This window comes from Hippopotamus amphibius, chromosome 1, assembly GCF_030028045.1.
Source record: "Hippopotamus amphibius kiboko isolate mHipAmp2 chromosome 1, mHipAmp2.hap2, whole genome shotgun sequence".
NCBI classification, from domain to species: domain Eukaryota; kingdom Metazoa; phylum Chordata; class Mammalia; order Artiodactyla; family Hippopotamidae; genus Hippopotamus; species Hippopotamus amphibius.
In genome coordinates this window covers 117673478-117686738 of record NC_080186.1, presented here as the reverse complement: position 1 = coordinate 117686738, position 13261 = coordinate 117673478, and the positions used below count along the sequence as shown (strand labels likewise).

Below are 13261 nucleotides of genomic sequence, written 5' to 3'. Positions count from 1 at the left end.
TATATTGGGCTTTAATGAAAAATCTCATTAGAATAAACAGCTCCACAGCTAGGAGAAAATGGGAAACCACAAATTGGATCCAACCGTTCGTGTCACAGATGGAGAATGTGAGGACCAGAGCGGGAAAGGGACTTGCCCATGCACAGATGCTCAGGGCAGAACACTCCATCCCCAAGGGTGCCGTGGTCAGGCACCATTTTTGTTAACAATCCTTATTATGTGAGTGAAAAATACTGGCTTCCTCAAGTGCTATAGCTTGGCTTTCACTCTCTAAGAACTGGGGACAAGAAAGGGCTTGTGATCACTACTGGTCTCTGGCAGTCCCAAACAAACTTCAGGCTCAATAGTCCCCGTGGGTTCTCATGCCCACTGCAGGAAACTGCAGATGAACTCTGCCGGGGCACTCAGGAGAACCCTGGCCAGGCCAAAGAGCCACCAAAGGACATTGCACGTGGTCCAGTAAGTCATAGTGGTTTCAGAAGGGGAGGATTTCTTCTTAGAAAGACGCAGACCCGGCTAGCATGGACCCCAGCCCCCTGGGAGTCTTGGGGGTGGTAGAATGATAGACTTTTCTGATAGTCCCCTTACTTGCTGGCCTCTTTTCTACCTTCCCTTCTTTTCCTTCCTCCCTTTCTTCAGCTAGTTCCACGGAGCGTTTGCTGTCTGGAAATTTTATGTTAACCGTTATTGCAAACCCAGGCATTCATTTCATCACTGGCAATCAGCTCTTGTCCTTGGGGAAACCTAATTAGGTGTTATAGGACTTTTGATGTCGTTTCCATGGAAACCCCCATAGTAATGGTGTACATGCAGAATATATGCTCCAGGGAGTTTGGAAAAAATACATATATATTATTACTGGATTTTAAGAAAATCTTTAATTTTTTTCCACTTGCTTTTTTCCTGCATATATATTTTTCTAAATCATGGACATTTTCCCTGGAGTTTTTCTCCCACAGAGAGAGAACAGTAGAGAACACAAAGGGCCTTTTCCATTTTCTCTCCTTTAATTTAAAAAAATTCATAGTTGTGCAAGAATGAAAGTTTTTCAGATCGGTCAGAAAATGCCTAGGCAGGATCTCCCCTAACATCTGAGAACATTTTAAGGAAAGATATTGCTTAAATAAAGAACCTGAAAGGTCTCAAGTCTTTCAAAATAGAATGGGGAGACTAGCAAATCCGATGAATCAACTCCAAATGTATTTAAGCTAAAAGGAAAAACAAAAAAAGCCAGTTCCCCGATGCTAGGTGCCGTCAAGTTGACACTGGGGGCTCCAGAACTGTTCCCCTGTCTCCCTGTCCAGAGAGCCCATTCCCAGCCCTGCAGTGAACACATGGTAGGTTCCAGAGATTACACGTGAACTGACCTGTCCTGGAGTGACCAGATGGTGCTTCAGCGTTGGCCCCCATGGTGAGCTGGTGAAACACAGGATTGCGCTGTGAGAAACTCCAACATGGGAAGCATGCAGACCTGGTGTGACTGAGGTGGGGGTGCAGAGGGAAGGGCCCAGCAGACTTTACAGAGAGAGAGCCTCTGATGCACCCAAGTGCCACAGCTAAAATTCAAGAGTTCCGGGGGAACCCATAAATGGCTGAACTGTTCTCTTTGCTACCTCTAATTGGCCATTCAAGGATGCAATGCCCACACTGACCTCTTTGCTAGCTGCCAGCTGATCAATTTACCCCCCAAATTTGCCAACAAGATCCACGGATCCCAGAGTCCCTGCAGTTTTTCTCCTCCACACCCGGTAAATTCTGTTTTGCCTTTGTTCCTCGATTCAGTCTGCCAGATGACTTCCTCACGTGTGAGAAACACATTGCGTGCAAAATAACTCAACTGCTTACAAAATAATTTTTTAGATGCTTTGAGTTGTTCTTTGATCTATGACATGAGGTGTCCACGGGGTGGGGGTGAGGTGGGGGAAGCTGGCATGGCCCTTGACAATGACCCCCTCTTCATCCAGTTACCCAGTTACTTGAGATAGACTAGCCAGCCCTATCTGATTGACTACGTGGGGTGGGAGGGTGGGGGAGGAAGTTCCCTGCAGGGGCTGTGGCGTGAGACGCTAAAAGAGGAATCCTGGGCATGGCAGGCAAATCACCCGACCTTTAACATGTGCGCTAAGCAAATGCATGAGTTATACACATATCCCCGTAGTGTGTATAAAAACAGTTGATTGAACGTGGTGTACCCCCCAAAAAATAATAAATAAATAAAATTTAAAAAAATATTTATCTAAAAAAAAAATGCATGAGTTAGATTCGTTTAGGTATCAGCTTTGTGGCATGACAAAGCACCCCCAAAACGCATGACTTAAAACAATAATCATGTAGCTCACGGTTGTGTGGGCCAGCGATTGGGCAGGGCTCAGCTCAGCAGTTCCTGGGGTGAGCTTCTGTCACGCAGCTGGTCAAGGACGGCCTCACTCACGTGCCTGACAGCTGGTGCTGGCTATAGGCTGGGGCGACAAGGAAAATGGGGCCATGTGTCTATGGCAAGCCCCATTGCACTGACATTCCTCAAACCTCAGCTACATCACATTCTCTGAAATCCCATTGGCCAAAGGAAGGCACACAGCCGGGTTCAGATTCAAGGGCTTGAGAAGTGGACTGTACCTCTTGCTGGGAGGAGAAGCAAAGGCCTGTGTGAGGAAGCAAACATACAGATGGGAGGAATCTGTGGCATTTTGGTAGCACCACACCAGGTTTGTCTGATACAGGCCTTCCAGGAACTACTGAGTCCCTGTCTTGCCCAAGAAGCTTTTCATGAGGGGTCCTTATCATGCCTCTCTTATGCTAGAGCTCCTGGAGATCGTGAGCTGATTCATGGGACATGTGTCTGATTCATATTTATATCACCACGGTGCTCTCACCTAGTTGGTTCTTTTTCATTGAGGTATAATTGACTAATAAAATTGTATAGTGTACATTGTGATGATTTGATATACGTATACATTGTGAAATGATTACCACAGTCAAGTAACACATCTACCACCTCACATCGTTACCTTTTTTTTTTTAAGGACACTTATGATCTGCCCTCTTAGCACACTTCAAGTACTAGTTGGTTCTTACTAATTATTTAATTGAGTTGAGTTGAATTAAAAGAAAGAAAACAGTTGGTTCTCCTTTCTTTCTAATTACAAGCTCCTTGAAGGCAAGTTTGGAATTGCTCTCCCACATAACATCTCCCTCCCAAAGCTCTTGGAATTATACCAACAGGCTGAAAACCCCTCAGGCTCTAAGAACCAGTTAAGTGGCAGAGGACCAGGTCTGGAGCCAGCTGTTCAGGACACCCTCTGGGGTAAGGGTGGGACTTGCTAGTGGCCACAGGCTCTGGCACCAAAGCATTCCATCTTCAGGCTGGCCATTACCCCACATGAGTGGAGTCGCTGTGTGAGGCAAAGGAGGCAGAAAGACACAGCAGTTTGGAGATGGTGGCTTTCCTTCCTCACTCACGGGAAACCCTGGCCAGGTCAGGAGGAAACATGTTTGTCAGCCCCCGGCCTCTGAGGCTTCTGCTCTGTGACAGCTCAGAGTGGACCCCATGCCCCCCACCCCCTGAGAGCCCCCTGGCACCCCTGCCCCATGCCAGATCCCATCCACATCACCTTAGCACTCTTCTAAAATTCATCAGGGTGACCCGTCGGGCTGCTCTAGAACCAGGCCTGGGTGGCTGAGACCCAACCAGAGGAGAGGACAGTCCTTTGCCAGAGCTGCCCTCCCTGCTCTGGTCCAGCACTGCTCTAGCACTCTCTAAGGCTTGGAGGTCACCTGGGACACTTTATTCCAGATCGGACCACCCCCTGGGAATAGGAGGGGGACCTATCCATGGCAGAAGATGACTCATCAGGTACTTCATTAGTCACAGGCTTAGCAATGAGTTTTCTACAGGAGTTTCCATTCTGGTGGTTAACAAGGGCCACTGGCCACCTGTCCTTTTCTTCACATGACACAGCCATCCACCTACCCACCCCTTTACTCAGTAAAATTCTATTGACTGCCCACTGTGTACCAGGACCATCTCAGGCCTTGGGGAGAGGTGAGATGAGCCAGGTGTGGTCCGGTCCCCAGGGTGCTCATATGCCCTGAGACTACACACGAGGTCTGCATAGGACCACAGAATAAGGGCTCTTCAGAGAAGTCACCTCGGGGATCATCCAATCTATTTCCTCATTCCTCAGAGGAGGAAACTGGGCCCAAGGGAAGGGAGTTTAGTCAGCCAGGGTCACACAGTAAGCAGTGGTTATTGATTCACTAGGCGAGAATTTACCCAACACCTATATATGCTAAGATCTGGGATGGCACCTGAGATACCACAGGGAACAAGGCAGACATGGCCCTGTCCCTTTGGAGCTCCAGCTGTGACTGGTGGGTCTCAATCCAGGTTATGCTTACCCAAGGACCCCCAAAAAATCCCAATGCTAGGGCCTCATGCCCAGAGATTCAGATTTGCTTGGTCTGGGGCCTAAGCGTGGATATTTTTAAACAAGCTCTCCAAGAAAATACAACCCCACCCAAAATAGAAAACACACACACACACACACACACACACACACACACACACAAACAAACAAACCAAGCTCTCCAAGTGATTCCAAGTGCAGACAAGTCAAGGACCACTGTTCTGGGGTCAAGGGGTGTGGGGGAGACAGACCAAAACCAAGTGAACACGAATAAATACGTAACTGAGATTTGTGATTTGTAAGGAATGAACAGGATGCTGAGTGAGGACCAGGCAGAGGGGGGTACTGTTATCTGCCTAAGTCTGAGTGAGGCTACACTTGGAGAACTATGGTTCCAGGGGTCAGATGGGAGCAAGCACAAGGGTGTCCTCATATGGGACAGCAATGGAATCTTCTGGGCCATACTCCCCACCCTGCTGATCCACAGATCCCTGCACTGGAGCCATGTCCAGCAGACGCTCTCAGTCTGCAACCTGAAATATCTCCCCACCAGCCCCCATGCATACTGTTCATGGGTGTCTCCCAGGCCAGCCGCATTAATAATCCCTCACGTTTTGAGAGTACAGTTATCCCTCGGTATCCACAGGGAACTGGTCCTGTGAAACCCTGTGGATGCCAAAATCTGAGGATGCCCAAGTCCCTTACATAAAATGGTGAGGACCCTCGGCCCTCTGGATCCACAGTTCTTCATCCACGGACGTGGAGGACGACTGCAGTTAGTAAAGCACATGCCCTCTCATCTGTATTATTGGATGCTAATGCTAATCCCGTGAGAAGGACAGGGTCAAGGTGAATAGGTCTGATGATAGAGATGTGGAAAGAGGCTCAGAGAAGTGGTGTGACCTGCCTAAGATCACACAGCTAGTATCTGGATGTGTGAGACTTCAGTCTAGCTTGCCAGCCACCAACTCCACTACCCATGTCGTCCCCCCACCAACCTGGTGCCAGGAAACTGAAACAGAAACAAGGCACCTGGGAGGGAGGTGGGGACACCACCCTGGCACCAGCATCTTCCTGTCAAGCTGGGCAGAACTGCCGACGTGCCTCCCCTTTAACTTGGACGGTGTACAATCTCATTCTCCATCAGGGAATCCAGGGAATCCGAGGAATCAGCGACTCCTTACTTCAGTTCCTGCCCAGAGTGAACCCGGTTACTATAGTAACCTGATGCAGTTCTTTCTTATAGGGTGGATGGTTTTCATTTTGTATTTGAAGAGTTTGGCCAGGCAGTCGCGTTGCCATGGTTCGGCCTGTCAGCAGCAGTTAGGAGCAGAGGGAACCCTCTGAGCAGCCTCTAGGTCCCTCTAATTGATGGGGGAAGCCTGTGTCTGGAAAACCCCCGGCTCAGCTGCACTGGGGAAGGAGGGAGGGGGAGTCTCGGCTGGTGCTGTGATGGGTACCCTCTCCTGTTCAGAGAGCACACCTTCCTAATTACAGCTGCCTGGGCCAAGGTAGGCCCCTCAGCCATAGTTCCTTCTAATTCCCCTCCACCATCCTCACCATGGGGGCCATGATCAGAGCTGTTTCATTGAACCCTGAATGCCCAGCCCCCTGGCAAATAGAGGGCCTCCAACATATGTTTGTTGAATGCATGAATGAATGAATGAATGATCTTTTGTAGTTTATGAAGCCCTTTCCTACCCATTATCTCCCCTACTCCCCCCTACAGCTGTGTAATGCCCCAGGGCAGGAGGAAGGGGAAACTGCGGTCCAGGAAAGTGAGACAGGTGCTCGCATGGGCTACCTTCCTTCCTTGTGTACTTCTGCAGCTGCCCTTGCCTCTGGGCAGCCCACTGAGTTTCCTGGTACTTGTTCCATGCAGCAGAAAAAATGTCACAGGCAGACCCTAAAAGCAAGGCAGCCAAGAGACCCCTGTTGTTCAAGTCATGTGACTCAATTGGTTCACCTTGAATTTGTCTTAGACAAGGCACAGGTCCTTTCTTTCAAAAAAAAAGATTTTCTTTTTTTTAATGTGGACCATTTTTAAAGTCTTCATTGAATTAGTTACAATATTGCTTCTGTTTTATGTTTTGGTTTTTTGGTCACAAAGCATGTGGGATCTTAGCTCCCCGACCAGGGATCAATCCCGCACCCCCTGCATCGGAAGGTGAGGTCTTAACCACTGGACTGCCAGGGAAGTCCCCTGACATAGATTCCTTGATGGGCCCTTTTTACCCTCAGAGACTCCAGGCATGGGTGCTATGATTTTCTCTCTTGGGTCCTTTGTTGTGAGGATGGTGGCCCGTAGTGGGGGCAGTGAAGGAGGGAGGAGGGAAGGATGCTTGGTGACTAACTTCAAAACACAGTAGAAGGTTTCTTTGGCTCAAACCATAGAGGAAACAGCGGGACAGACAGAGTAAAGGGCCTCTGTGTTCCTCAACTCCCTGCGAAGTGGGATGAAGTGTTGGGGCAAGGAAGGCTTAGTTCAGCCTTCGACCAGCACACCCAATCCACGCTGACCTGACCTCTCTCTTCCTCCCTCCATGCTGTGGGTGTATTTCAGGTTAAATCAAACTTCTTCCCCCCAACCCTGGCATTAACCAAGGTTAATTAACCCAACATTAGTTTCTTTCTAATGCAGCCTAATTTCCTTCTGGCCATGAATCCTTCTCAGGATTCATGGGCTGCTCCCTTGGCAAGGACGTGCCAATGCATCTCGAGCACGGGCTCGTGCTAGGCTATGGGACCCTGCCCTCTCCTCTGCCTTACGGGCCAGCACAAGCAGCCAGGCATAGAATTGCTCTCTACGGCCCTGGAGCCGCCAGCATGTGGGGCTGTGTGCTTGGGTGAGGCAGGAGACAGCGAGCTGGAGAGGCAAGGGCCCAGCACAGAGAGGACGCGGCGTGAGGATAAACGCTTCCATCGCCTCTCATAAGTGAGGTGCACACCTGTCCAGGAGGCCCCCACACCCAACACAGGCCTCTGATCTCAGGCCTCACCCTCGAAGAATCAGAATCTTCAAATGTCCAAGTTGGACCTCAGAGGCCTCTCATTTCACAGATGTGAAGACTGGGGCCGTGGAGGGGAAAGACGTGAGGCCCCCTTCACAGTCATCAGGCGTCAGGGGGTGGCCCACAGGAGGACCTCCTTGAGAATGAGCCTGGACCTTCCTGGTGTGTGAGCACACAGCAGGTGCTCAGCAAATGCTTGTTTCAGGGCTTTGCCTGTCCTCCTGGTGCGACAGTGGGAGTCTCATCTTCATGGAAGGAAGGGTAGGGCTGGAAGGGAGCTTAGACATCACCGAGCCCAACCCTCATTTACAGAAAGAGGCTTCATGGATTAATAATGCTAAAATAACAATAGCTAATACTTCCAGAGCTGGGTGCGAGGCAGGGTTCTCTGCACTTCGCATGTACGAATCCACTGCAGTCTCCTAGAAAACACTGTGCATCACCACTCCACTACGTAACAGGAAGGTATTATTATCATTGCCCCCAGAGGAGCAAACTGAGGCACAGAGAGGCTCAGTTACTGGCTCAAGGGCACAGAGCTAGTCAGTATTGGCATCAGGTTCCAGACCCAGGCAGTCTGGCTCCAGGACCCACACCACTAACACCCCGGCACCGACTGAGAGCAAAGTGCTGCCAGCAGACACTTTCCTCCCAGTGGGGAGAGGCATCTGTGCCAGCCCGACGAGTTCACTCACTCAGGAAACATAGCTTCACATCCCCCTCAGGGCTCAGCCCAGGGACCTGTGCTCAACACAGGTGAGCTGTTCATCTTCCCAGTCACGAAACAGCCAGTTTAGGGGCTCCTTGGAGCTGGAAGGAATCTTGGAAAGCAATTTACAGAAATGGAGGCCCCGGGACTGATGTGTCTTAGCCAGGTCTCCTGACTCCCTGTCCGGGGCCCTCTTCACCCATGTGAGGTCTGCAAAGAGGGCCCTGAGGCTGATCCCTCGCGGGGTCCTCCCTCGCCCCGCCCCCACCGTGGGTTCCATCCTCGCTGCACTAACAGGCTCTCTGCTCCCACAGCTCTTTGTGATCGACAATGGTGCGGACGACTGGCGGATAGCCATGACCTACGAGCGCATCCTCTACATCAGCCTGGAGATGCTGGTGTGCGCCATCCACCCCATTCCTGGCGAGTACAAGTTCTTCTGGACGGCGCGCCTGGCCTTCTCCTACACACCCTCGCGGGCGGAGGCCGACGTGGACATCATCCTCTCCATCCCGATGTTCCTGCGCCTCTACCTGATCGCCCGCGTCATGCTACTGCACAGCAAGCTCTTCACCGACGCCTCGTCCCGCAGCATCGGGGCCCTCAACAAGATCAACTTCAACACGCGCTTCGTCATGAAGACCCTCATGACCATCTGTCCTGGCACCGTGCTGCTCGTGTTCAGCATCTCCCTGTGGATCATTGCTGCCTGGACCGTCCGCGTCTGCGAAAGGTATTCCCGCGGGTCCCGTTCTCCACTGGACAGGGGCCTCTGAGCACACAAGCCATGTTGGGATGGGGGAAGGGAGGGGAGTGGTGGGGCCAGGATGTATGTGGTCTGATGGAAGGAACAGGCATGTACCCAAACACCTCAGGAGAAAATGGGAAAGGGGAGGACCAAGTTGGGGCTGAATAGGAGAGGCAACACTGAAACATTGGAACCCAGGTAAGCTGGGAGAAATGCATATATAATCTTCCTCATTTCCTGTTCTTTGTAAACCCATACATCTCAAAGGGTTCTGGTTATATCATTACCCCTTTCTCACATGTAACACTTTGCAATTTCTGTATTCTCTCTCCCTCTTGGAGATTAAGGATGCTCGCTAGCATTTTAAAGGCTCTGAGAAGTCCTGCAGCAATGAAACTGGTTTAATTTTGTTTAGTCCAGGTTTTCTCAAGAGTGTTCACCCACAAACGCTTTTCATCGTACATCACTATGGATGCCTCATTACTCAAAAATCTTGTCCACAGACCAGCAGCATTCAGCATCACTGGGAACTTGTTAGAGTGCAGCATCAGGCTTTACCCTGGAACTACTGAAAAGAATTTGCACTTTAACAAGTTCATAGTGATTTGTATGCACTTTAAAGTTTGAAAAGCACTGCACTGATGGAACATACTTTGGGAAACGTTGTTTTAGGAGGCTGGTGACTGGGCAATGACTCACAAGTGGCTGGTAGGAGAGAGAGGGGATATGTCCTGATAGAGATCTGGGGCTCTAGGGCATCATGCCAGCCTCTCAGAACTGCCATCATCAAGACTCAAGGATAGGTCTGTGGCTACCCGCTTCCACCACCACCTCCAAGCGGCCCTTACTGACTCCTCTCCCTTTCAAGCTTGTCCTGGCTTTTCATTTCCTCTGATTTCATATGAGGAGTCTGAACACTGAGGTTAAAAACCTGGATCCTGCCCCTAAGTATCCGTGAGACCTTGAGCAAGTCACTTGACCTCTCTGGGCCTAAGTGTCCTCATTTTAAAATGAGATAGAAGGAAGGTATATATTCACTTGAAAGAGGTTATTTTCAGTACGCTGGGAGGCCTGGTCAAGCATCCTGTGTAATTTACTCGGATCCTGTAGTCAGCCTTCATTCACCATAACCTAAAATTGTATTGTCAAATCGTCCATGCACCAGTGTCCCAGGAGAGATAAAACAAGCAAAAGAAGTCTGGAAGAGAGTTGGTCTAAAAACATCTCAGAGGTATACTGAACCAGATTTCCTACCTATTTTGAAATGTTCTGTGTGCAGACAGTTCTTTCAGATGTTTGGCCAGCAGACACACAGCCAAACGAAGAGGCCATTCTGCTGCAGCTGGACAGGGGCCCCAACGCATGGCAGGGTCAGTGTCTGAGAGCCAGTGCCATGCTGGGAAACATTTCTCACGTACAAAGCCTGAAGGACACACGATACCCACGTATTCAGAACCCCGTCATTACTCGGCAGCTGACATTATAACATCTGCTCTAAGTAGGACCATGCTTCACCAGGCTTTATGAACCTTCTCTGGTAAGCAGACACTCTGCAATGGAGAAAGCGTATGTTTGGCTTCCAGTCCCAAACTCCTCATAGTTCCCTTAGCTGAGCAATATGGTGCCAGTCACTTTACCTCTCTGGGCCTCCGTTTTCTCATCTGCAAGCTGGGGATAATAATACTCCATAGGATTTGTGGTTGGAGTCAAATAAAGTAATGTATGTGAACTGCACACTGTAATAATGATAGTGGCAGTTATAAGGGAGATCTCTTGGTAACTCTTGGGAATCTTGTGGCTGCCTTTCTATAGTTAGAACAAACCAATTCCTACTATAGGTAGACCTATGCTCTTCCTGTTTTCCTTTTTAATTGACCAAAGCTGTGTTCTAACAACAGTAATAATTGAATTTGCATAGCCCATTAAGGTGTTTGAAATCTTCCATGTCCTCAAATCGACCCTGTTTGGTGTGTATCATTTCCCCACTTTTCAGGTGAGCAAACACGGAACAAAGTACCAGCAAGTGAGCTCCGTTGTTTATTGAACCTGTCAGGAGTGTGGGTGATGGTTTTTTATGGGACGGTAAGCATGCTTCAGAGTGTGTAGTTTGCAGAGGACTCTGTTGCATGTTGTTTGGCGCTGAATGACACTCCACGGCCTCCACGCTAGGGCTGGGTGGACCTGGCCCCCATCAGACCGCGGGCCTCTGTCTGCAGAGATGACTGACATACCCAGCTGAAGTCCAAGGCAAAGGCACAGAGAAGCAATGAGCAAATCACAGGGTCTCCTAAAGTTTCCCCTTGTCTTGTGAAAAGGCCCTTTGACCGAAAGGCTTCTGCTTAGATCTCATTAACGTACATTAAAACACGTGGGGTGTTGTCATTGCCCCTGTTTTTTGGGAGCTTTCCCTGTGCCAGTTCTGTGTGAAATACTTCACTGTTGTCTCTGTTTGGCCTCCCAACACACCTGTGATAGCGGCATGGTGACTGTCCTCATTTTAGAGTGGAGGAAACGGATGTAAAGCAACTGGCTGGAGGTCACAGAGCCGGTTAATATGGAGCCAGAATTTGAACTTGCTTCTGATGCTGAACTTCATATTTGTCTCACCAGCCCAGGCTGGATCCTGCACTTACAAGGAAACTGTGGCCTAGACTCTCCTGGCAACTTTCCCGATCTGAGTGCCTCAAAGCCACTGAGACGGACACTCACATCCCAGTCTTGCTGTTTTGCCTGCTTCCGATGTCTGTGCTCTTAACCGTTTTATCACCCTGTCTTCAGGGCTGCCTTCATGTTAAAGTCAAACATATCCGAGTGTAGTGGACGCTGTGGTGTGCCACCCAGGAGCCCCCTCTCAGCCCAGGCTCTCCTTCCCTCAGCTGGGTTGTCGGCTGTGGCAGAATTGCCTTGCATGAAGTCTCATTGGACCTCAGCCAAGGTCAAGCCTCCTGCCCAGGACAGCAAGCATCCAATGACTTGTCAGCTTAGGAGTTTAAAGGCTCAACCTTTTTACCTCCTGCAGGACAGTTCTGCAGGGCCTTTCTAGCTCCAGGGCTCCCAGGGGATCACGTGGTACTTCACCCCCTCCCTCTCCCAGTCCTATATCCCTCAGGCCCCGTGAGTGTTGATCCTGAGAGCAGCCCCAACAAACCTCCCGCACTCAAATCTCAGAGTCTCAGTGACTCTTTCCCAGGAATCTGACCTACAGGACTGTGAAAGCATGGATGAATAAGTATATTTTTTTCCTAATCAGGCAAAGCACTTCTTTTAAAAAGACCAAGCAATTTCTTTTAGAATCAAGCTTAAATGAGCATTGTCCTTCCCCAATGTCAAATAATAAGCAAGATTGGCAGAGCCTTTGAGACAGGAATCATTCAACCAGAAACCAGACAGAAACTGGAGACAGGGGCTGCTTTGGAGGACTGAAGCCTCGGACCAGGGTGGGAGGACAGTGGGGGGAAGATGACCTTGATCTCTCTCAGCCTGATGGAATGTCAATTCTGTCACCTGAGACAGCAGAGAGGGTAAAGGACTTGCCCAAGGTCACATAGCAGTGTGACAGGTTCGAGAAAAACTCCTCTGTGCTGATGCCTAGAGCAGGGCTTGTTCACATTCCAGGTGGGTTTCATCAGCCGGGACGCATCTCTAGCTGTGTACACAACACGTCTGAAGTTGCTATGGAAATCCCTCTTCAGCAAGACTCATTTTAAAAGACATTTCTCATATCTGGGGTTGGCTTTTATGTGATAATAAAGGTTTTTCACATTTCCTCCTTCCAAGGAGGGAGAGGGAATTAGTAATTACCCAGAGCAGCCTGCTATCGGGAGGGCAGCGCCTGGTTGCTGGGAGGGCAGTGTCAACAGCAGGCTTGTTTTGCTTGGACCCCAGGGAGGCATTACATCATGGGTTCCGAGGCCTGACAGTTGTGGCACTCGGCATTCTCTGGGATTCTCCTGGCCGCGTGCCTGCCTCCCACAGGCCTCCCAGAGCCCATCCGAGGAACCTCCTCATTAAACACTGTCACACACCAAGCAGCCTAGCTGGTGGAGAGACCGTCGGAGGCCCCAGGCCTCAAGGCAGCAAGGTGGGGAAGGGGGCTTTCCTGGCACGCCCTGAACGAAGTCTGCCAGCTCACATGTGGGTGTCTATCTTCCTGGGGGAGCAACAAGGCCTCCCGTGACACCAACAGAGTGGGTTGAGCCTTGTGATCCGGAGCCAAGTTTTGTAAATGACCTTCTGCCTTCTTGAATGAAATCCCTTTGGCCTCTTCTCTCCCGAGGCTCCAAGTTCTGCTCAAAGGCTGTGTCAGTATCTCAGGCCTTCCAGCCTATCAACAGATCTTTGTGACGATGGTGTGAACTTTCATGTAAGTCTGTATATTGGCATTTTC

At 49.9% G+C, this 13261-nt stretch overlaps 1 protein-coding gene across 2 annotated transcripts in view; it reads left to right on the top strand.

Annotated features, from left to right (window-relative positions):
• KCNN3 (potassium calcium-activated channel subfamily N member 3) overlaps window positions 1-13261 on the top strand; it is a 155313-nt gene that overhangs the window by 86606 nt on the left and 55446 nt on the right. For both annotated transcript variants that reach the window (XM_057725390.1, XM_057725389.1), the window contains exon 3: window positions 8441-8859. In XM_057725390.1, the coding sequence (XP_057581373.1) occupies window positions 8441-8859 (419 nt within the window). The remainder of the gene's footprint in view (window positions 1-8440; window positions 8860-13261) is intronic.